General features: G+C 44.9%; 1 protein-coding gene across 8 annotated transcripts in view; it reads left to right on the top strand.

Annotated features, from left to right (window-relative positions):
• Nucleotides 1-20,997, top strand: part of sipa1l2a (signal-induced proliferation-associated 1like 2, genome duplicate a) — an 82,561-nt gene extending 61,564 nt beyond the window's left edge. The window contains exons 12-22 of one of the 8 annotated variants that reach the window (XM_085800668.1): nt 1,031-1,134; nt 1,277-1,365; nt 3,561-3,934; nt 5,835-6,101; nt 7,241-7,294; nt 9,030-9,168; nt 13,291-13,510; nt 15,424-15,555; nt 17,862-17,979; nt 18,561-18,639; nt 19,090-20,997. In XM_085800668.1, the coding sequence (XP_085656794.1) occupies nt 1,031-1,134; nt 1,277-1,365; nt 3,561-3,934; nt 5,835-6,101; nt 7,241-7,294; nt 9,030-9,168; nt 13,291-13,510; nt 15,424-15,555; nt 17,862-17,979; nt 18,561-18,639; nt 19,090-19,236 (1,723 nt within the window). In that variant the 3' untranslated portion in view covers nt 19,237-20,997. The remainder of the gene's footprint in view (nt 1-1,030; nt 1,135-1,276; nt 1,366-3,560; nt 3,935-5,834; nt 6,102-7,240; nt 7,295-9,029; nt 9,169-13,290; nt 13,511-15,423; nt 15,556-17,861; nt 17,980-18,560; nt 18,640-19,089) is intronic. The other 7 variants (XR_015037777.1, XM_085800670.1, XM_085800669.1 and 4 more) reach the window with 7 other exon arrangements.
• The last annotated feature ends 3,534 nt before the right edge of the window (nt 20,998-24,531 follow it).

Raw genomic sequence — 24,531 nt, forward strand, 5'->3', positions numbered from 1 at the left:
GTGATGTATTTTTCATTGTTGTAAGTTTGAGCACATCTTCCGTCTTCTGTTCTGGAGATTTAAAAAGGATGAGCACTTGAGTATAATAGGTAGTGATTATAAAGAATTCTGTCTTGTCCTCCAGTATTTCTTACTGCGACTGGAGTGCCACTTTAGCAAACTACACTGTAATTTTGGAGAAAGCCACAGACAAGAGTTTTTATTAAAAATAATCACAAAAATGTAAAGTCTGTGGAGAGCAGGAGGAAGGAACCTGAGCAGACAGAGACCAGTGTAGCTTCTGCCAAGGTGACTGTGGCCACCGCATTTTCAACATCTTTACAGTTCACGTGATTCGTCCTGCAGTTTCGTTTGCAGCACTTAGCAGTATAGATTTCTTTGCAATACTTTGTTGTTTTTCCTGCTTTTAGTCATATCATGGTTTTGTGGGGCAGCGCAGCTTCGGACTGCACAGGCGTAACATCTGTCAAGCTGAATGGTGTACATGAGCAGAATCCATCAGAGACCAATGTCTGTCTGTAAGTGGTTACAGACCATGACAAGAGGCTTAGCTGCACACTGCTGCCTTCCTGTCAGAGGCCTCAAAAGTGCACTGAACTCTCCCTGCGCCCTGTCAGAGCTGCCACGATGCAGAACAACGCACATGATGCCTCGTCCATTGATCTCCGGTTAGAGTCTTTGTTAAGAATCATGAGACATTTTGGCCCCTGTTCATTTGCTGTAACCTTTATTAGCTCTTTAAGGTTTAATTAAGACCCACGCTGAAAAATCTGCTGCTCCTTCCCTTTTGTCGAGAGCAAGGAGAGCGCCTGGCATGCCAAGTCGAATGAAAGGAGGTCTCTTGTCAGCGTTGTCTGGTAGCTTCTTTATTCTATTATAAGCTCAAGTGATTCGACCTTTAATGATCTTGAGCTAATTGCTGTAGGTCCGTGGTAAATCTGTCGAAGTCCTTCTCTGACTAAAATACAGAGCTCAGACTATAGGCAGAAAACAATACGGCCTATTCTCATTCTCCTCTTTCTCTCTGCAGGTGTCCCTCTCCTATCCTCCATGAGCGTGCAGGGGACATCCAGGGGGGAGATGGGGAGATCCACAGGGAGAGAGAGCCCACTCTTGAGAGGACCAGGTCTGCAGGTGAGTCCGTTCTCTTTTGATTCTCATGATTCTGCTGCATATAATGTCTGGAAATGTATGTGTGACCAGAGATTTCATTACTTCCAAATTGTGATTTATTTCTACTTATCTACACTTAACCCCTTCTCTGCCTGGTTCACAGAGGCCAAATGGCACATCCCCTCCACCAAGATCCTGAACCCTCTGAAGCAAAGAGAAGGAGGGAAAGACTCACCCAACAAGCTGTCCAGGGTAAATGTCTGACCTACTTTCATCTCAGTTTGACAGAAGCTGCCCAGAGAACATAAAATGGAACTTTTTTTTTTTTTTTTTAATTCATTGTCAGCTTGCTTTGAAAGGAGAGGAGCGTTTTGAAAGTTTAATGCAGTGTGTGTGCCACGGTTGGTTGTAGAGTGTTTTGCACTGCTTAACTCTGCGCTGTCAGACCTGCTTTACCGCGCGCCATCATTTAAATCGGGGTGAGGTCGGATTGCCCTTGTTTATGGGCTGCAGCAATCAGCAACTCAATTGGGGTGTTCAACCCCATGTCGTCCCCTCTAGCCGCTCTTTGCACTTATCACTTCCCCTTCATCAGCTTGCTAACGGGCGTCTCATCTCATCACCATTTGCGGTTGTCTCTCTCTTTTCTAGGACACATTTTCCTAGAAGGTTGAATATATTAAGTTTTTTCAGTCTTTCATTTTCCCCGTTCTCAATATTCCCATCCCCACTATCTCATTTATCTTTTCTTTTTTTTCTGGCCCCTTACACCATCTGTCTTTGCTTTCTCCTTTGATGCTGGAGGCTGACACATAAACCTAACAACTTCTTTCAGTTCTTTTAGTCAGTATTGCTTTAACCCACACCAGTGGATAAAAATTTAAACCCCATCTCTCAGCACTTTATGTCCCTAATGCACAGAGCTTGTTTTTCCAAATCAGAGGAGCTGTTTTTTCGCTGTGGTCTGGTCTGTGTTCACGATTCAGCAGTGTTTAGCAAAGCATAATGAAGAAAATATGACGGGTCATGATCCTGAGGTCAGAGTTTACATTCTCTAATTAAGCATTTGCATTAAGCCCATTCACTGGAGGCTGTTTCTTAAGTCAATTGATTTGTGAAGCTGCTGATCTACATTTACATACTTAATGCTAGAGTAGGCAGGAAACTAGAAAAACACACCCAGGATTTTGAATTACAGCCGCCCTCCTGCAGCACATGCCTGGCAGGCATATGCACCCACTTACACGCACATGACACAAGCAGCACAGCCACAGCCTGGAGCATTTAGCTACAGTTAACAGAAGGCTAAACCGTTAGCAACATCCATCGTAGCCACTCATCACCTGCTTTCATGGTAAATCTTCATACACAAACCATAACGTTATGACACATTTTGATATTAGAGGACGATGAAGTTTGCAGCCTGTCCAGAAGACACACAACAAACTCTCTCCATCTCTGAAAGGTTTCGCCGTTGTTGACATGGATCCATCTGTAACGATGTGCACATGTATCTGTGTAGAACAACCAATAGAGAAGCTCTGTGAAAAGAGTATCTGTCTCAGGCTAGATTTTCCAAAGTCTGAAAACAGAGCCAAAAAGGAAATTCAGTTTGCTCCCAGATCACTTGAATTACAATATACTGAAAGGTAATTATGATTTTTTTTTTTTTGCAGAGTGTAATTGGCCTGACTGAGCTAGATGATGAAAATTTTTGGCTTAGTGATCAGAAAATAAATGATGAAAATGCCAGAATTAAATCACTTGTCTCCGCCCACTTACTTTCTTTGTCCATCTCTCTGTTGGTTTGAAGGCTTGCCTGGTCTTATACGTCTTATACATACATATCAAAACTCAGATAATGTTGTCGTTTGGTCTCCCTACAACTGAATGCAGCCGTTGTTACAAGCCCATACATCCCGTTTTGATTCATCATTGTTTTTTTGTTATCCCACCTTCTGTCTGTCTTTCTTTTTTCTTATAAATATAAATATATGCAGGTTTTGTTTCTTTTAACATTACACAATTACAATACTGTAACAGCTATGTTTTGATATGCTGATGTTTTCCTTTCTTCTTGACAATAATTGTGAATCAAGAAATCAATACCAGCTGTGTAATGTATTATGTGAGGATAACAATAATAAAGAAAAATTTGAAAAAACCAATATGTAAGAAATCAGAAAATAATATGTGACATTCAGCATATTTTTTTGTATTTCTTCCTGATACAATATAATGGGCCTCAAGAAAACAAGCAGGCAACTCAGTCAGTGATACGTGAACATGTGATGTAGCCTGATCGGCGAATCCCTGCTGCCTGGTGCAACCAAGCAAGTTAAAGCAACCGTAAAAAATCTTTGCAGCTGCTGTTTGACCTTGTCTGATTTACTGTATTTCTCTCCCCTTCACCCCACTTGCTCTCCTGCTCTCTGTCTCTGTTCCAGACGGGTGATAAAAACTCAAGCCACTCAAGTAGCAACACTCTTTCAAGCAACGCCTCCAGCAACAGCGATGATAAGCACTTTGGCTCTGGAGACTTGATGGACCCGGAGATGCTGGGCCTCACTTACATCAAAGGGGCATCCACAGACAGCGGGATTGACACTAATCCTTGTGTGGCCCCCGGGGCCCGGGTGTTGCTGCAAGGCAGGATGGGGGAGCAGGGACACCCCTGGGTGTCAGAGCACCACGAGGACGGCGCATCAGAAGAGGATCATGGGAAACTGTACTTACCGCAGGGCTACGCTTCTGCCATTATGTCTAGTCATGTGACAGATGGCAGCATTGGAGACCTGAGCGAGATCTCATCCCATTCAAGGTAGAGTGCAGAGACAACTTTGTTTATTGTCTTTGGTGTTTTTTCTTCTTTGATATGACCTGCTCAATGTGTATTTTGTTGTGTGTTAGCAACAAACATCTGCGTTGTTGCACTTTGTATTTGTGTTAGAATTAAAAGGGAAAAAATGTAAGGAAAAACCTGCATAAATAGGTGGACACTGTAAGCGCGTCGGGACAGCATATTTCAGAGGAATGGTGTTTGGTAGCGTTTCAGGGACTCATTGAAGCTGTGGGGACTCAGCATCTTACTAGGAGCCTTAATGTGGTTTTCATTCATTCGTCAGTGTACCGCTGCAAATGTCAGTGGTGACTCGGATATTTTTTCTCCTCTGTTGGCAATTACTTCATTCTGTTGTGGCTTAACTCGAGCATGTTGGGTCATTGATTTGCCCGCTGATTAAAAATCGCACCCTTTTCATGGTGTATGGCTCAGAGCACAGTCCACGGCGTACATCCACACGTAACGCCACTAACTCTGCTCATTATCTGTTCTCGGAAACGAGAACAGTGATAAACACATGCACACAGGGACGGTTGCTGGCTTTTAGCTGACCTTTTCACCCAGCCGTGCTCCCTCACTCCTGAACCACAGCCCAACCGATCCAGCTGTGATGAAGCTGGTGGGTGGGGCTGCTGTCGGGCAGGAGCAACATGGGGAGGGGGGGTTTCGCCATAACGTCATCCAAGTCCTTGTCACCAGACTGGGGCCCATCTGGGAAGGAGGAGGGGTGTCAGAGAGGGTTGGCCCTGAAGCCAATTACAGTCTGTGTCTATGAGATAGAATGGCTATCTATTTGTTTATGCCACACAGGATTATGTTACTACAATCTGTTCAGATCATTGACCTGTTCTGGAGCCGTCACATCTATTCATTCCAGGATATCATTCAGAAAAGAGGAAAGAGCCCATGCCTTCACCTTGACTGCTCCAATGCTTGCCTCCTTCTATGTAATGGTCTTTGACACCACAGTGTCATCTGAACAAACAGTGAAGCAGCAGGAGCACATTTTGCAGGGTGTGGCCCAGATGGTCATGAATATGGAAGCGGAGTAGCCTCCAAGCTAAAGCCAACTCTCATGTCTCAGGGTAGTTTCAGAGAATGTTTTGTGCTCGCTGAAAGTTTTCCAGCAAACAACAAGATGTTCAAACTAAAATGTGGCATCTTTATGAACCTGTGCAGTCGATTTGAATCTCAGTCCAGTTGGGCAGCTAACGGATAAATCTGCATTGGGCAGCCAGGTGGCATAAAGGACGAAATGTCCTCTCTCATATGAGTGATGAGCTGAATATGAAACAAGGAAAGTCCTGCTTTTGTTTAGGATGCTTTAAACCACAGATATGTGACGTAATTGAAAAATATGGAAAACAGCATGTAAACAAATATGGTGTGCCATGCAAAAATACAACCAGAGTATCGCTGAAATGTTAGGAATTTGGATAGAAACCACTGGGAGTAAGTAGAAAATGTGTCCGTATGATTTGAATGCACTGACCCTTTAATCTGGTTTGTCAGTTGATATTTAACTAAACGGTGAAAGGACAAAGTTCAGCAGGAACAGTCACATGAGCGACTAGATGTGAGTCAGACTGGAGGTGAACTCGCTGGGATCCGCTGTGTGGAGTAAATGATGTCATCCTGTCTGAGCCAGCAGCAGCATTAAGCTTCAGAAAATAATTTTCAGTTTGAAAACATCGTCATTTTGCAACATCTGACGCGGCTGTATCTCTAGCAGTCTCATTCTTCATTGTCAATGCTTTGTTATGCTTTTATCACAATTTCATGTTTTTTGTTTCCCTTTATGTTTAAATTCATTCATTTCCTGATCACTTTTGAGTTACATTCTGCTTTTTTTTTTTTTTTTTTTTTGCTGTCTGATCAGTGGCTCACACCACTCTGGCAGTCCCCTGGCCCGCGGGGCCAGATACTGTATGTCCGCTGACTCCTCCAAGGTGTACACCATCCCCCAGACCAGCAGTTCTGGGCCAGAGCCGGGGCCCAGCTCAGAGGCCTGTGGACAGACACGGGCCGAGCCCAGTGGCAAACTCCCAGTGGGCATGAAGACGACTGCTGGTGGTGATGATGATGGTGGTGGTGATGATGATGAAGCCCACAGCACTGAGGGACCGCCCAGCATTTCAGAGTGTGGGTGAGTGTGTGTGTGAGAAAGAAAGCATCAGAGAATATGTCAGAGAACTTCACCACATATGATCTTAGACCACCGAAAAGAGTTGGTACAGCTCACACTTCACATGGTTCACATTAAGTACAGGGCCAGCTATCATTCAGGACTTGATGACACATTTGATCAAGCTAACTCATCACCACTGTCTCTCAGTGGAGAGCTAGTTCGTCCCAGACTTGCTGCTGCACTCTTGCCAGACTCATTCCAATACAAGTACCCCCCCCCCCATCGGCCCACCCAGTGCGCATAAACTGGCCCTGATTGAAGCCGACAGCCACAAAATAAATAAGCTCAATGAAGCTGTGGACATAATACACTTGGCACATGTCACTTGTGGTTATTGATCATTCCCGTGAAGCCGGGTCCCCGTGGACTGCCAGGCTGAGCTTCTACCAGATCAGCAGCTCTGCTGGGAGCCAAGCAGCAATCCTTTAGACAGCGACACACACTGTAGTCACACATGCAGCTCATGGACAGCAGCCACACAATAGCTTGCAGAGATATTGCAAAGGAAGAGTTTACACAGCTCAGACTTTATATGAGCAGCGTTGATTGACTGTATCTGCCTGATGATTAAATGGTTTGCTGTAGAAAACAGAGCAGCCATTGATGGTGAAATTGAAGACTGAGCTTTGATGGTCTGAGTGTAGATGTGTGTGTGTGTGTGTTGGTGTGAAAGTGTTTGCGTGCTGGCTCCGGGCATATTTTGGAGCAAAGAATGTGATATTTGCCCTGAAAGAAACCCCTCTGCTCCAGCTCCCAAGTAATTTCATTTAAGCTGTGAAATTTGCCACTTAAGAGCTGTGTGATTGATCGCATGCACTGAAGTCATCTTCTGCCGACTTATGAAAAAGCTCTATAATTAAGTTATCCTCCCCATTGTTTGTTTATATATTCCTACAGTTTTATTTCGCCTTACATAACAGTGCCTCTTGATAAATGGCCTAATATTACTCACAGATATTGTTCTAACATAATGAAGTTTCTCTTCCTCCTTTCTAAAAAGTTTTCTCATTTGCTCTAACACTGTGTGTAATGCAGGATGTGAAAAAAATGCTCCTAACCCCCGGCTGTTTCTTTCTTGCTTCTGCTTCCTGTTCCAGAGGAGCGGAGAGCTTGTTAGCCTTCCTTCTCAAAATGCTGTCTGAGCGTTCAAGGTACACAGTCAGTTTAAGTCAACCCTGTGGCCCTGATATGACCCACTAGCCCACACCTCCACAACCCCCCCCCCCACACCCTCACACCCTAACCCTTCCCTTGTGCTGGACCCACCACCCCGCTCTCCTCTCTCATGTGCCGGTCCTGTCCTGTGGCTCGTGCTGAGAGTGGAGGGCAGCCAGCTGTGAGTCGGTGGCTGTGACATTTCTGCTGTTTCTCCTACAGAATCCTACTGCTGTGAACTGTCCACCTGCCAGACCCTGATCCAACGCACTCTTTCTACTTCAATCTCTCTAGTCACCTCTTTGTTATGCTGTCGCTAAGGATTTCAGCAAATCCCTGAAGTTTCCGAAAAATAAAATGCGAGCATGAGTGCACATTACTTGTATGTGAACAAGATAAATTAAGCCCAGATATATGATGTCATGCTTCTTCCCTCCTAAGATGAATTAATTGGCCTTCTCTGAACAACATATGAAGAAAGAAATTACATCCACCCTGATGCCCCTGATGCCCCTTTTGTTCTTCATATATGAATTAAAACCTTATAGTAGATGAAGCAGAAATAGGTCCTGCAACATCGAAGTGCAATCAGCCTTTATTAAATTGTCTGTTTTTAATATGCCAGCTCTCTCCACATCAGCCAAGCCTGAAAACATGTCATTATTAATTTTGGATTTAAGGCATTATGTGTTTTAAAAAGCAGATGAATGAAAACATATTGTAAATTCTTTCTCTCACTCCTATTACCTAAACACCTATTATATCCTGTAGATATCTAATAGACTCTCCCACACAGTAGAGTAACCTTTAATCGCAAAGGTCAGGGCCTTAGCTTTGTTCCTGCTATACCGGCTCCACCATGTAAGAACAAATTGGAAAGGAGGGGTGAGTCAGAGGGAAAAGCTGGTTTTCCCTTCAGTTTAAAAACTGAGTCACGAGTAAACAGAACTCAATAAACTGCACTTCTTTGTCTTAGATGCATCCTGCAGAACAGAGCAATTGCTTTTGAACCAGAGATCTCATGGATCATTGAGAACGTATCTGGCAATCACACGCGGGCATTTGCAATACACGTTTATGTATTTAGGGCTCGGTTGCCATGGTGCCAAAAGCTTAAAACAGGGCAACTCTCAGCGAAAGTGTCTCTAGGTAACCATCGCAACCAGGCGGTCCCATCATCTCGCCGTCTAGTGTATCCCCCTGTGGTCATGTAGCACAGTGCCAACAGCACTTGATGTGTCATGCTCACAGGCTGCTCACTAAAAGCAGAGGTCTCAGAGACGCACAACTCCACCGGCCCCGCTCGGTCACAGCCTCCCATGCTGCCTTGTGTCTGGATGTACTTTCTACCCAAAAGCCTCTTTCTACCTTCCTTTCTACCTCTCACAGCGCTAGGCTGTACTCTTCACAGTCTCTTTAATCATGGGTTTGGCAGAGTGAGACGGGGCAGGGCGGGATTTGGAATAAGTTTTCCTTCTAAGCTTCTCTTTTCCAACCACTTTCCCCCGCTTTCACCTAACTAGCATGGAGCAGGGAGGCACCTGTTGTTGGCATGCTAAGACGGATCCACCTGAACCCTTTTGTGTGACACTGACATTGTTTTCTAAATAGCTGGGGGCACCGGTCCATTCAATCCAAGCTGCGATGGCTCCAGGCCTCCCCTGCAGTGTGCGGCTGGTGTGACCCCGTCTGACCAGCTCTGCTCTTCTGTGCCCTCTGTATTGTCCACAGGCAGTTGTACGCGCAGGAGGCTGCCTGCCGGCTCCAGGCCACTGAGCGGGATGGAAAATCGCTGCAGAGGCTTTCGAAAGAAGAATACCTTAAGATGATGCTGCCTGACAGCCCTCCAGGAGAAGAGAGGAGTCGGAAGGTGAGGTCATTGTGGCTAACTGACTGATTCAGCTCTGAATTACATGGTTATTGTCATGTTTTGTTTCACACATGGAAATATTTAAGCAGTGATTGACAGCGTGATTACGTGACATCGTGAGATCCACTGCAACCTTTAAGGCTTTTTTTCTCATGCTGACTTAACAGCCGTTGTACGTACAAGGCCAAAAGCAGAGCTGCTAACCTCTTCCTGGGAAGCAAGTAAAAGCAGCACAAGCAGCTGCTGCCTATCAGCTGGCTCCTGACGACCACGGCCAATAGTCCTTGGGCTCCATCTGACACCTGGCTCTGAGCGCAATACAAGGGTGTATGCTAGCTTTCAGACCGCCGCAGTTGTTATTTTCAAATCCAACGTCCACATTGTTTCAATAGCGAATACACTTGCACCCATCTGAACACACATGTGTGTCTTGGTGTTAAAATGAGGTGTGGTCAGGCGAGTAATTGCCACATTGCTATCTTTAGACGCTGGAGAGCAATTTCAGGATTGGCCACAAAAACCTAGAGTGTGCTGAAAATGCACTTCATATGGGATAAGTCAGGTGGAATATTACGATACAGATAGTTGGAGCATTCAGTGTAGTATATTTTATGTTTCTAAACATTGCTGTGCATTGTGGATATTGTCTGTGACATAAACAAGGCTCTACTACTGTACAGAGACACGTTCTTTCTTACTACCCAGGAGATCCACCACAGTGTTTCACATTCAACACAGACTAAATTTATCCTCAGAATGTTTCAAAATGAACTGAAAATTTATATTTAACATAAAAGATGTCAAACATTGTAATTTGTGCTGTTGGTTCATTGTGGAGCTGATTCCCTCAGCCTGTCATTGCTCCTGGGGGTGCACAGAGCTCACCGCCTGCACGTACCAGGACCGGGCTCAGGCACAATATGTAATCAGCTCTCCACAATCTGAATCCAATCCTGTGTCCAACTCTGATGTCAAATTTACACTTTGATTGGTTTATTGCATGTTATGTCCAAAACACTTTTTGGACCATGTGTAAGGCAACAGTTTTTTTTCCCCGCTGTTAAAATAGCAAAAGAGATATGGACACGCCCTTAAATGCACTTGCACCACACGCTTTATACCATGTGCTTTGTAGTGTTGAGATAGAGCCCCTTCTCTCTCCAGGCATAAGACCCTCTCAGTCCCCGCTGACTGGCACAGGGTGTTTAATTTAATTTATAACGGGGACTGAGTTTACTCAGTCGGGATGTCATGGATTAAAGGCAGGAAGTTGCAGAGAGTGCATCGATGTTTGATGTTCCCGGATCCTGCAGACTCTATTAATTGCATCTTGAGTTCCCTGTGCCGTCCCCCATCCATTATCTACCAGGAAGAGACCCTGGAGACGTACAAATGGGTTATTTTTTCATCCCTTGTGAATAGAAGTATGTCCTGTGCACAGACGGGCCCTGTCTGTCACATGTAGCAGCCCAGTGCACTGATTAGTTTGTCTTGTTGTTGTGCACTGGGCTTACAGTGTAGTAAATGTTGTACTTACAAGAGAACAGGCAACGTCATCAGCAGCTGTATGAAATGAAAAGCAGGTGTATCAGGCCTCTGCTGTGATTTCCTTAGTCCTATCTTGTTTCCCGCTGAGCAGGAAAGAGCAGTAACCAGTGGAAAGGTGCACAGTGCTGCCTGTTGGATTCAGAGCGCTGTATGGTCTTTGTTGTAATCTCACTCTCCTGTCTGATTCAGTTCAATAATACGGTGTGTGGAAAAGCAATCTGGGAGAGGGATGCATGAGGGAGAGCACAAAGCCAGACACTCCAACCATATACACATCTGATCCCGGTGAACACATACTGCTCTTTTGTAGGAGCACCCTCGCTCTGGCTGCATGTTTTCAATCATCAGCTGGCACGTAAAGGAATCAAATTACAGTAATGACAGTGTTGGAAACATCATTGATTTATTTCTGATTTAATACAATCTGACTTGTTTAATCTCCTAAGTAATTAAACAGAGTATATACGGTAAAGGTTAATGCATGTGTCACTTGTGGTAGTCACCCGATGCCATTCTTTGTGTGGGTGAGCAGGTGTGGAGAGATTTTCCTTGCCAGGCGAGGTGGCCGCTGGGACGCCCTTCCACAGACAGGCAGACTATTGTGTGGCTGACGTAAAGGAAAGGCCGCTCACAGCTTATTCTCCCACAGCGTTCCTCTTTTGAACCTCCTGTGGGAAAGAAAAAAGCCTTTGAATTGCTGGTTGTCCGGCACATCCTCCCAAGTGGCACGTCAAACGCTGGTTGTTGTCTTTGTCCAGCGCGGGCAGTGAGGAAAGAACTTGCGGAAATCAGGAAAAATCGAGGTGGATGTGTCGCTGCTGCCCTGACTGATAAGAGAACACATTACAGCACAAATCAGGCTGTTGCCAGCTGAGCTGCATTTAGACAGACCTTCAATGTGTCTAAATGCAGCTCCGGTTTGATTAATTGTGTGATTAATACAAGGTTTGATTAATACAATATTTGTGTGTAATGTGCACAGCAGGCTCAGTTAACCAGCGCCAAGATGTTTTCGGAGCCTGATGTGGTTCTGTAGATGTAATAAATAGATGACGTCTGAGAAAACATTAAGCCCTATTGCAAATGTTTTCATTTGCCGTGACTCCATTTATTGCAAGCTCTAAATCTGTGCTATTTTTGCTTTATATAAGAGAGCAGCAAATCCTGTTTTTAAGTTGTTTTGACGGGCATGAACCTTACAGGATCTAATCTTGTAAAGTTGGGTGGGAAAGCTTGCAATAAGAGAGAGACAACCTTGTTAAGTTAAAGCCTCTGAGATGAGATGGTCTATGGCGGCTGCATATGCACGCCGCTTTGAATCCCAGTATATATCTCCACTTTAAAGACGTACTAGATGTTTGTTAAATTCTCACCGTGGGATTTGTGGGGGGATCAGGCTTTGAAATGGAGATGGCTGGGTGTTGGCTTGCGGGGATACCAATGTAGTGTTGGTTACAGCTGGGAAGCCAAAGGCAGACATTTACCCATCTGGCCAACTGGCCCGCATATCATTTGTGGCTACTTTTGATGTCACTCCTGCAATATTTATGTAAGCTAAACGGGACAATGATGGATGGGATTGGTGTTTGTGGTTTTGTGTGTTTAAACAGGAGATCCTCTGTCAAATTCTGGCCACAGTCGTGAAACATTAGTATCTCTGCAGTGGTGTAACTCTCCTCTGTGAACAGAAGACATCCCCGCAGGACGATCCTATTCAAGCCCTCACAGCTTTTCTCATAGGTCATCCAAGCCCTTGTAGTTCCTATTTGACCTCTGCATTGTCTTTCATTGGCCTCTACAAGACTCCTCCGATTCCAGAGATAATTCACAAAGCAGTAAACAGTTTTACTACCTGTTTGTTGTTTTATCGGAAGTCGTAAAATCTGCAGTGGGAGAATGACAAATACTCCTCAGGATACGTTTTGATAGATTAGCGTTGACAACCTATCGCATTTTTTAAATATCTGAATATTTTTAATATCTTGCCTCCAGCTTGACTAAAGGTGGTCGTGGTGATAGTTAGTGCTATTGCTTTTGAAAAAGTTGTTGTTGAATTGCACCAGTCCTCCTTTAGACAGTGTTTTCCTTTAAGTACAGACTCCTTTCCAGATCACATATGAAATGCAAACGCCTCTCTGGATTGCCTGTCAGTGAGTGCATCAGCAATTTCATTTTATTTTCCATATTGCATTGCAGCAGAAACTCCTCTCTGCTTCCTGTATCTTCTCACATTAAGCTCAGTGACTATTGGCTGCCTCAGCGCAGTGACCCCTGTCACCACCTCCACAAGCCCTGTCCCCTGTTTTTCCCACTCTGCCAGACACTCTCCAGCTGTGCTCAATCCATCTGCATTTTCCTGAGAGCAAAGACTGTAATTGATTCCTGACACTGCTTCCCTGATGTTCCCTCCTTACCCACCCAGCTGCCCGCTCGTGTAAACCTGCTGAGCTGAGGAAAGGCGGGGAGGGTGCAGACGGCGGGGCCGTTGCTGGGGGCTTGGAGGCCGCTCAGCTCTATCCTCTACATTGTTGTGACTATCTCCTAACTGTCGTATTCTCCTTTTCTTCCTCTCAGGTGTCGGCAGTGGGCAGTTTATCACCAAGACGCTCCTTATACCGGACACTGTCTGACGAAAGTGTGTGTAGTAATCGTAAGGGTTCGTCCTACACCAGCTCGCACAGCTCCATGCTGGACCAAGCCATGCCTAACGACATCCTATTCAGCACCACCCCCCCTTACCACAGCACATTGCCTCCTCGCATGATCCACAACCAGGGAGCATCCAACCTAAGAAGTGAGTACAGATGACTCTTAAAAGGCTGGTGCAGAAAAAAAACCAAACATCTGCACATGTGTACAGCACTTAACTGAAGCCACATCCACACAAATAAAATGAAAACAATCTCCGTCCAGATGAAGATATTACATATTGCATATCACATGGCCATTCGTGTACAGTGGGCATGTGTGCGTCAGTGTGAAGAGGAAGCAGATTGTCCACTCTGCAGGTGGTTGCTTAGTTGCAGAGAACACTTAGAATGAGAAACAGCAAAGGATAAAACTAAGACTAGAGATATGGAACTGTGGAAAGAGTATAAGCTGCTCATGGCAGCAGAAAACATAAACCGAGAGCTGTTTTGTTTTGTAAACTGGTCACCTGATAGGAGTGGGATAAATAAGGAAAGACCCAATCAATAGTCTATAATCAAGAGTCTTTCTAAAACCCCAGTTACAGAGAAATTGTGGGGTGATGAGGGTCCCAAAACTGTAGAGTAGGCCTAGTGTTGACCTGATGTCTTTCAAAAAACAAAAAAATAGTGTGGATGTAGCCTTGAGGCTGCAGAGAAGCTGCTTTTAAAGGAAAGAAACAGAAGTGTGATCTGTTAAAATGTCTCCTAGAGACAGGAAGGCTGGTGTAAACGTTTTCTGCATGTTGTTCTTGGATTATCATCCTTCTTCTCTGGCAGCAGACAACAGCCACTTGTGTCCTACCGATATGATTAGAACAACTGGTACACACTCCAGCAACACTCCTCAATATAGCCAACTAATTTGAACCGGGTGATGTGGTGTGTGCAACTTGCAAGGAGCCTGCCGCTCCGTCTGCATTAAGCAGACACCTGTCACTGCTGGCCAGTGCCCCCCCCCCCTCTCTCTCTCTACTGTCCTCCCTCCCAGCATCCTCTGAATATGTATTAGCAGCGAGAGGTGTGATGTGTCCTGCCTGCGCCGCTGCAGGTCTTTTAAGATCTCTGACATTGAACATGCCTATTTTTCCATCAGGAGTGTCACAATGTCTGTCATACATAATGTCTCATTCACTCATCAGTCCCTGCCTGCCTCCCATGTCTGTCCCTCCCGTCTCATTTCCATACCGTTCCTCACCCGTCTCCAGCTACTGTCGTTAGATAGAAAATGGCTTTTGGAAAGATTTTTTCTCTCTTTAGCCTCTTCTGGCTGTCAACCTGATGGATTCTTGATTGTTTTGAAGGGTAGCTGAGCACACAGGCTTACTGAAACAGCCCAATTTGGTAAACAGTGAATCACTCCAGCTCCAAGACGCTGGATAAATTGAAAGGAGAGTGTCAGCATCACCTCGAGCTCTCTCTGTCTCTTCTCTGCTTCTCCACTCATGTTTTTCTAAACACCCCTCTGCAGAATGGGAGCTTGTTTATTGCATTCCCTGTCTTTCAGGGCTGAGCGGGAGGGAGGGCGGGAGAGACAGAGCGGAGGGGAAGGAGATATTGATTGAAACATGAAGACATTCACTTAGACAAGTCATTTATCACCCCTCAGACAGCGAATTGCGAGCGCTATGCAGAGAAGGTGTTTTAATGTGATGCTAGCCTATCATGCTGTCACGCTGGTGCAAAACTATTCTTTTCAAAGTTAAATTGTTTACAACCTTTAGGGGGATTTCTTATTTAGACACTTTCAATTAGAGGCGGTCTTAGCTGAATGAATGACTGGATAGGAGCTACTTTAGCGAGCGCGTATTAGCTAGGTGTTTTGATGAGGGCTTCAGTTAGGTAAATCCTGCCTCTTTTAGCAGCGATGAGTGACTAGTCAAAACAAAACCCCTACCTCCCCTCCCTCTAAGCCCCTCCATTCTCCCAACCCCTCTTGTCTGAGGCAAACTGATGAGCGACTCAGATTAGCCCTAAACCCAGGCCAGACACTGATTGGAGTGCCTGCCTGTCTCTGCAGATGAGTTTTGGTTCTCTGACGGCTCCTTGGCGGACAGGTCCAAGTTCAGCGACCCCGGCCTCATGCCCCTCCCAGACACTGCCACAGGCCTGGACTGGTCTCACCTGGTTGACGCAGCACGAGCCTTTGAAGGTAACCAGCCTGGCTGAAGCTGCTGGCACCTCCTCCTCATCCCCCGTCCTCCTCCCCCCCTGGCTGCTTAGCACGTGTGTGTGTGTGTGTGTGTGCGTGTATGTGTGTGTATATATAATGTGCAAGTTGCTCACTGGCTTGCATGTGTAGGTTTGTGTGCCCTGTGTGTTTGTGTTTCTTCTAGTGTCTCCTAAGTGCTGTAGGAGGTGGCTTTTGGGAATCCTTCAGCTTTTTGTGCCTATTGCTCTGAGACCCATTGTGATTCCCATCAAGCACTATAACTTGGAAAAATGAGCCATCATTTCTCAGCCCAGACATGAAGCCAATTTTCACACCATGAAGCCAGAAAGTCACCACTCAGGGAGAGCTCTTACAGCGATGCCTTTCACTATTAAGCTCTTGGGTTTAGAGTTTGGGGTAATCTCAGTTCCTCTCTTGGCCTTTTCTCTGCTACATCTGAATATGGTCCACTGAAGATGTTGGATTTTTTTTCCCTCTACAAAATGAAGACAGACCTCTCACCTGGCCCAGAGCAGCATACTCTCTCCTTGGGAACTGAAAAAGCTCATTTTCAGGATGGACTGTTGTTTCTTCTAATCTGTCTGAATGGCTTTTTTAGAGTATTTGTGGTGTTTGTGTGATTTAGGAATCGAGCACTGACATGAATTCACAAAGACAAAACCGCAAGGTATCATTTTACTCAGCCTCACCACCTCATGGTCAGCATCATCACCGCTCATTCTTTTTTTTTCTCCTAGTTTAAGTACTTTTTTTGACCTCTCCCATGCCAGTGTATTCCCCATCTATCACGGAAACTCTTAACATGCAACGAGTTTCTTTCCACTTGAACTCAGCCTGACCCCGGGACCAGTGTGCAGGCAACGTAGCATGTGACCGTTCATTTGTCATAATTAATGAATCCTCTATAGAGTTTCTTCTTTGATGCATTTATTGCCGCATAGCCTGCAGCATATCATTTAACAAGAGTGGAATCAGTGGAGATGATGTAGAGTCTGACTGGCAGCAAGAAGGCAGTTGTCACGGCAGCCCGACTGGCCCAGAAAAGCGCTGTGTAAGCTGGAGTCTTGTTGCTGTGCAGAGAGAGGCTCCAGGCTGCCATTGTGCCATGTTTGTTTAACCAGCTCTGTTTAGAGCCAGGGGATGTGAGGTTGGCAGGGATGTAAAGCACGTATGGCCTTCAAACCCCTGGTCACGTGCAGCTCTAATTCATGACGCAAAAAGACAGTTTGAATTGGCTCGAAGCATCCACGCTGTTGAAAGCAGAATCCGATGGTCAATTTCAGCACCAGAAAGGGTTTCAGTGCAGTAACTGAAAGCCTTCATTGTCAGTAACTGGATTTGCCTCCTCACAATTAAATATGGCACAGTGTGTCCACTCAAATCGACTGTTGTATTTTCCCTTCAGTGTAATCTGCTTTTGGTTTTTGGTTTTTTAGCCGTTAGCCATTAGATCTATGAACACAGGTCAAGCAAAAAAAAAAAAAAAATTGACAAGCTGCTTTTCTGTGCCCGTCACTGCTTTCCTCGAAGTCTTTAATCTTTCTGATGCAGCCATCGAATATGAGGAAAATGTTCATTCATATGTAAATGAAAGCTTGGTCTCCCTTTCCTGCCTCGTCTGAACAACCAACTCTGGGCTCCATCAGCTTTTGTCTTGGAGTGGATTAGCTTTCATTTGGGGGCTAAATTAATGGAAGGGTTTCCTTAATCTTTCCTATGAATATGCAGATCCTCCTATCTTTAGTCTCAGACCAAAGGCTTGAGAGAGAGTGGTTTCTAAAGAAAAGAGCATTACGCCTCAAAACTGAGCAGTCCCTAAGCGTAACATGCCAAGTTTGGGTTTTCCATGGGGCTTTGAGCAAGCTTAAGGGCCTGATATGGTAAAACAAGCATGACTGGTGGCTTACAGCTCCCTGGGATTCAGCCCATTATGAACCAAACAGCTGTCAGAGGAAACTCAGAGGGGTGAGGGCCCCTGGGGCGGCCCCCGGGGGACTTACTTTATCTGTGATAGTCAAGAAATGCTCTGTTTACCACCTTGTTCCTTATTGTCTGACTATAGATCTGAGTATATGAAGACTGCCCTTGGTGGCTTCAGCCGGAGCCATTCATTCATACAAAGCATGAATGAATCGGCCCATCCTGTCAGGAATGTGGTTGCTTTTTTTGTTCTGCTTTATCTTAGCTGCATGTTTACACCAGGAAGAGCACTGCTGAACACGCTTCCTGTTTTTTTGATGCTGAGGACAGATTATGACCTGTTACGTCACCTGTTCTGTCCCCAGACCAGCGCGTGGCATCGTTCTGCACCATGACGGACATGCAGCGGGCCGAGGCTTTGCAGATCTCCAGAGAGCTGACCAGACGGGTGGTGGAGGCGGAGGGAGCAGCGCTGGAAGCAGAGTAGGCTTCACAGACAAACACAAACACACAAGCACCGACGCTTCAGTGTCAAGTGAATAATTGACTAATTGACTTCACTCAACCCCAGTCCCCCAAATAGCGATTGTCCAATCATAGCTTAGCAACCGTTCCTAGGCACATCGGGATGTGAAGAAGCTTTTTCACATGATGAAGCAGTGTGCGTAAGAGCATTATCTCTACAGACTGGTGGTTGTGTATTATCACCTTTACAAAGCCAAAAACTCAAGGACAAAGGTGTAGAGAGTGGGTTGAACTGACAGGCTAGTTTACTGCCTGCAGGGAAATATCTGTGCAGAGCAGCTCTGTCCTGCTCTTTATGTGGACACGAAAAGCTTCAAATAGTGTAACATCATCACTTTGGTTATATCTCCTACTCGCAGGTGAATGTGAATGTGTGAGAAGAATATTAGGCCGAGCAAGGGCAGCTAAAGGGCACAGGCCTGAGCAAACTGTCCATCATCAGCCTTTTGTGTCCTAGTAGAGGGTGTCACTGTTTTATTTATGTGATAAATGAGTCATTTTTGAGTCCTAACAACATCCTCTGTCGTCCTCCCCAACAGCGGCTCCCCCTCCACGCTCACTGGCAAAGTCAACCAGTTGGAGGTGATCCTCAGGCAGCTGCAGCATGACCTCAGAAAGGTGAGTTCACATACATCAAACCAATTTCTTGATTATGCTTTCATCACCTTTGTGCTCTCCCTCTCTACGTCAGCCAACGGTGCACGTCTGTGACACATAGCACAGGAGAATAGACATTGAGTAATGGCTGCCCCGAGGTCTGTGTAATACAAACTCGTCCACTTAATTCAATATCCTGCTTCCTTTCCTTATTGTGTCCCGGCCCAACATTTCCCCACCCCCACTAATGTGTTTAAAATGGAGAGAGGAAATGCACATTTATCGGGACAGAGAAATAGCTGCTTTGCCAATTTAATGCCTCCCATTTACACAGCGCTGACGAAAGACGGATGTTCTTGTAATAGAGGGGGCTTTTATCAGCCTCTTTTGCAGCCGTTTGTTTTGTTTTTTTTTTGCTTCATGTCTCAGTGCTGATTGTGTGTGTGTGCATGTGTGTTTTTCCGTGCTCAGGAGAAAGAGGATAAGGCGATGTTGCAGGAGGAGGTGCAACACCTGAGGCAGGATAACATGCGACTGCAGGAGGAGAGCCAGACGGCAGCAGCTCAGCTCAGGAAGTTCACAGAGTGGTTCTTTCATACCATCGATAAGAAACCTTGAGAGAGAGAAAGAGAGAGAAAGAGCGCGACCTGCAGAAAGAGAGAGAAAGAGAGCATGAGATGGCCTTCACTCCTCCTGGGCACCCATTCAACTCCTACTTAAGACTCCCAGATGATCCACAGGCAAACAAACTTAAAAACAAACCATTACCGGCCCACAGAGTAATCAAGACTCTTTAAAAAGCCCCTGCTTCTGAGACTGTCATGCAGCCCCGTGTGGAGAGACTCTGATCTGGACCTTAGTTTTTTTTTTCATCCTCCTCCATCTGAAGTGTGGGACTGTTCCCGACGTTAACGGTTTCTCCGCATTGGCAAACAAGACTCTTGGGAAACGTCCTGGAGAGGAATGGAGAAAGGCAAACCCCCCCCCCCCCCTCCCCGTCTCCCCGGGGCCCCACCCAAGTCCCTGGGATCTTCTTACAGTAGTGGAATGTAAAGCTCATTTACTGTAGTTAACATATAGTCTACCTACGTATGTCAAGTCAGTCTACTGTACTGTATACTCAGCTGTACTGTATCGTACTGCGCACACTGTCACACAGCTGTTTCTGTGCCAGCCTTCACGGACACAGGAAAGTAGGGAGGGTGAGGTGAGGAGGAGGAGGAGGAGGAGGAAGAGGAGGGGAGGAATGTACTGGACATAATGAAGTGGTACTTACTGTCTGCTTGCACCAAGAGGAATCCACATGTGGCGGTCTTGAAACGTACTGTGGGAAGGGGTGTGGGGTGGGGGACATGAATGTAGCTCAACTGAGACCCTTTTGTTTTCTCTGGAGTTTCTTGATTCCCAAAGTCACAAAAGTTTCAAGGTTTTAATGTTCTGGGCCATTTTTCTTTTGAATTGATTCCACTTTTTCTTTTCCTCAGTGTTGTATTGTAGGGTCACATGGCAGTAATTTTGATGTTTCAAGGTGCTTTTTTTCCCCTACACACACGTTCGTCAGTAGTTTCCATTCACTGTCACGATGTCCTAGCAATAACAAAGTGGTAGTTATGAAACTGTGTTAAAAAGAAAAAGAAAAAAAAATAGAAGTTAGCACAAACGTGAAGAGTTCCTGTTGAGCAGCAGTTGTATTTGACATGTATTTATAAAACAGGAAAAGACTGTGCCTAAAACTCTTGGTTGTAAATGGATTGTTTCTCTTTGCTTTTAGTTGTCTTTTATAAACACATGCCTTGTCTGTGGCTCACTGATATAAAATCATGTGTATGGAAGTGTGTGTGTGTGTGTGTGGATGAGTGGATGTATGTGTGTGTGAATATATGTGAGTGTATGTAGTTTATCACAGCAAAATGTGTTCTTATGCAGTGGTTTCTAGAGCATTAGAGCAAGCGCCAGTGAACCACACTTACAATGCCAAATGTGTTTATTTCTGTACATATCTGCCACAGAAGTGTCTTGTATTTAACACTATTATTTAAGCTTATTTAACCTAAAGTTGTTTATTTTATTAAGGGTATTTGTTTTGGTTTTTTTCTGCACTAAGGAGAGATAAAGCTCTGTGTATGTTGTAAAGTGTGTAGCTTGCCAGGGCAAAAAAAACAACAACTATATATTTAAATATATAAATGATGATTTTGGAGATTCCAACATTTGGATGCTGCTAGAATACAGTTTGCTGGTTTGTATGCTTTTAAAAATGTCTCTCTCCATGAACCGTCTCATCCCTGGTGGGACGCTGGTTGCTTTTTTTTTTTTTTTTTGGTTCTATTTTTGCTTTTGTTTTGTTTTTTGTTTTTTTAAATAAATGTAGTTGTAAAATAACTCATCTGTGTTTTTTTCCTATATTATGTTTGTTTCTACAGATTTACAGAAAGCTGTAAGAATAGAAATAACTCACTAGCATCAGTTGGTGTGAGGAGTTATTTTCTTTTTTTCAGATTTTCTTAAACAAATATTTGGGAAACAGGATTGATAAACATGTTGGTAAAATATGACAGATGCTTGTTCCTCTTCGCACAGAGCTAAGCTAACTGTTTCCAATACGGTATCCAGCCTGTAAGCTACACTAAGCTAATGGTTTATTCTAGCTTTCTTTTTGTCTTGCAGACATGAAAGTTGTTTCAATCTTCTCATGTGACTCTGTTAGAAAGCAAATAAGCACTTTCCCCAAAAAGTCTCAACTAGTTGTGAAATACAACATTTATATTCCTGTATCTACACTGAGAGAGTTAACTGGCAGCTGTAACTTTATCTCTTCCTCTCGCTGGCTGTGAAGTTAAAGCTCCCTAATGCATCTGTAATGTAAGAGATCCACAGCCTGTGCAAAAATGAATTATTTCAGTCAAATGAAGTGGGTATCTTCAAAGTTACAGTCTCTGGAGAATCAAACTCTGGTTTGGTGTTATTACCCCTCCGCTACAATCCAGCAAGAAACACTATCCATGGAGACTGGGAGAGTAAATTTTACACATGGTCTGGTCTGCACATTCCTACATGTAGCCAACAGTTCAAGTCAACTTTGAGGACTTTATTTTAAAATGCATCCGCTGCAGGATCAGGGAAAAAAAGGAGAAAATTGTTGATGGATATAAACGTTGCAGATATTTTAACAAAATGTTTTCGAAACCTCAGATTAGGACTCTGCGAAAAGCATCATGAAAAATAATACAACATCTGCATGACGTTAGTTGTAGTGGAAAGCCGAGTGTTTGCCTCGATCAGACACTTGATGCCTGTTCTCAAGACAAGAGACAAGGAGCTAATTTATTATTTGGACAATACATTTGTGGAGCCCTTGTAGGACACAACAAAGATAACAGCCTTTTGTATGAGACTTTTTCATCCTCTATTTTGTAAACAGCAGGTGTGCTAAGACTTTGCAATAGAAACTTGAAACCATAACGTGTTTGTGACTTGATTCACTGTGAGTTGTCGTTGCTTTAAATAAATGACAGATGTTGCTTTCACCGCAGGGACGGTGAAGGACTCGCTGAATAATTAATCATAAGTCTTTTTGGGTGCAGGGAGAAAAACAATTAAATTTGTTTGCTACTTCCTGCATAAACCTCCAGCCCAGCTGCTGGAGTGTGGTCCAATCTATTACGTTCTCTAGGGGCTGGTGGGTGTGCAGCTGCATTGGATTGTGGGTAGAGCTGTGCGGGTTATGTCCTTTTTAGATTTTCTTTTTCCCCCAAAAAATGTTTTCAGGACCGTCCCATCCTTATGAACAGTACACATCAAATCCAAAGATGAACTGATGGGACTTCATGGGAGTTTCTAAGACACTTTTCCAGACAAATGTCTAAAAGTTTGAAATGATGAACTGATGACATTTTATATCCGAAAGAAAGGTCATGGGTCAACTTCACCGTGCCATCATCATGTTCCTCAAAAACTCAGGAACAGACGGGGACATTGTAACTTGACTCGTGGGTGGAGGCGTACGACCGGCAGGCAGTAATTCTAGTTCTTTCCTCACCTCCTCTCTGTCAGCAGAGAGTGTGTCTGAGGTTATGAGGCAGTTGTAACAAAAAGAAGCAGCTCCATCCAAGTCTGACCACTTCATGAATGAGCCTGGAGGTTATAGTATTACCAGCCAGCCTGCTCGGACTCTCCCTGGAGGCTCCTGCTCTCTGTCTGACCTCTCAGTCAGGCTGCTCCACTCCATAGCTGTCTATAAAATGCCTGGACATCGTGTGTATGTGTGTATGTGTGTGTGTTGGTGTTTGTGTTTGTGCGGATGAGCTCTGGGTCTGGCCAGGATCAACATGCAGTGAGATGAGGTAGTTAATCTACATGTGTGTGTGCGATGCCAGAACAGCAGATGGGAGCTCACAGTGGCACAAGACCAAAGTGTGTGTGTGTGTCTGTTTCCAGGGTGTGTTGTGGACGGTAAGATCAGGGGTTTGACCAGTGACTGAAGGGACGAGATGTGCCAAATGACTCTGGCAACTGGGGACTCTGGAGAAATATCTATGGACCAACAGGGGCAGAGAATGAAAAAGAAAAAAAAACAAGAAAAGATAGACAGCACTGATCCAAAGCTACGATGACACACTGGAGTTTATTAGCCTTGCAAAATATGCTGACAAGCAGTAAAGTTAAACTCAATCCAATCGGTTTCAAATCTGCTCTAACCAGATGGAAGAGCTCACAGCCACACAAACCATATTGATTTCTAATATTTGACTTTGTCAGCAGTTTCCAGGAACAAAGGGCTGGAGTTTCTCCTCTGCTCAGGAGTGACCGTCATCCACCACTTCACAGATTTGTTACTCATCACACATAACAGCATGTGACCGGGACGCAGTTGTCCTGCTTCCACGGTCCCACAGCAAATGCTCCCCTGCTGTGAGTGCCACCCTAGTCGGGATCATGTTACCTAGAATAGGGCTCTATGTACCCAAAGCACAGCTGGCACAGCACAGAGGGAGGGGGGGGAGGGACTGTGCTGTGGATCTGCCTGCTAGCTAAAATATCAAATATCTGTATCAGCCACCGGCCTCATGAAACAATGGATTCAATGTTGTGTTCCAGTTGGACCACTGTTAGAAATCAGCTCCAGGATTTCAGGGAATTATTCATAAATATCCGAAGTTTTACATTGCATTATTCAGGATGGCTGTTGTGAGTAATCCTTGGTTCAATATCTTCATACACCGCATTTTCCACTTTTACCAGAGAGGTAGCCTATGTATACAGTATTGACCACAACTCAGGTATGAAACGGCAAGGATGGTGAAAAATAAAAAGTAAAATTCAATAGGCCTGCCTTTGGTCTTGCCAGACAGTTCTGAAATCTCAATTGTGTTGTGCGCCCGCGAGGCGTAACGGCAGGATTAGCTCTCTCACCTCGACTGGTTATCTGTGCAGCTCATCTCTCCTCTGCAGGTGCTTTGAAATTCCCTCTCACCCACTGGGGAGCTGCATCCCACACACAACACAAAAGAAAGGAGAGGAGAGGGGAGGGGGAAAAAGAAAGAAGATCCTCCAAACCAGCAGACGGTCATCCCCCCCACCCCCTCTGTTTGCCTCCCAGGTCCCCATGGTCCGTCACTATCTGTCAGTCAAGTCTCAGGTGACCACCCTCTTAGCTGAACCCAGTGAAGGGCGACATCTTATAAGCTGCTTGCCTGCCTGCCTTCCTGCCTTCCTGCCTGGCCTCAATAGTTATCAAAAAGGTTTTTTTTTAAAAGAGAGAAAGAGAGAGCAAGAGGAGAGAGGGAGAGGGGGAAAATCATTTTCTAGAAAGGTCAGTGCTGCCAAAAAAGCTTGAAATCTCACACATCTAGAAGAGACAGAAGCGGAGGGAAGTTCTGGTGTGGTAGGTGAGGAGATGAAATAAAAATGGCT

Source organism: Trachurus japonicus, chromosome 15 (genome assembly GCF_045865225.1).
Source record: "Trachurus japonicus isolate A0001 chromosome 15, Traja_1.0".
Classification (NCBI taxonomy): domain Eukaryota; kingdom Metazoa; phylum Chordata; class Actinopteri; order Carangiformes; family Carangidae; genus Trachurus; species Trachurus japonicus.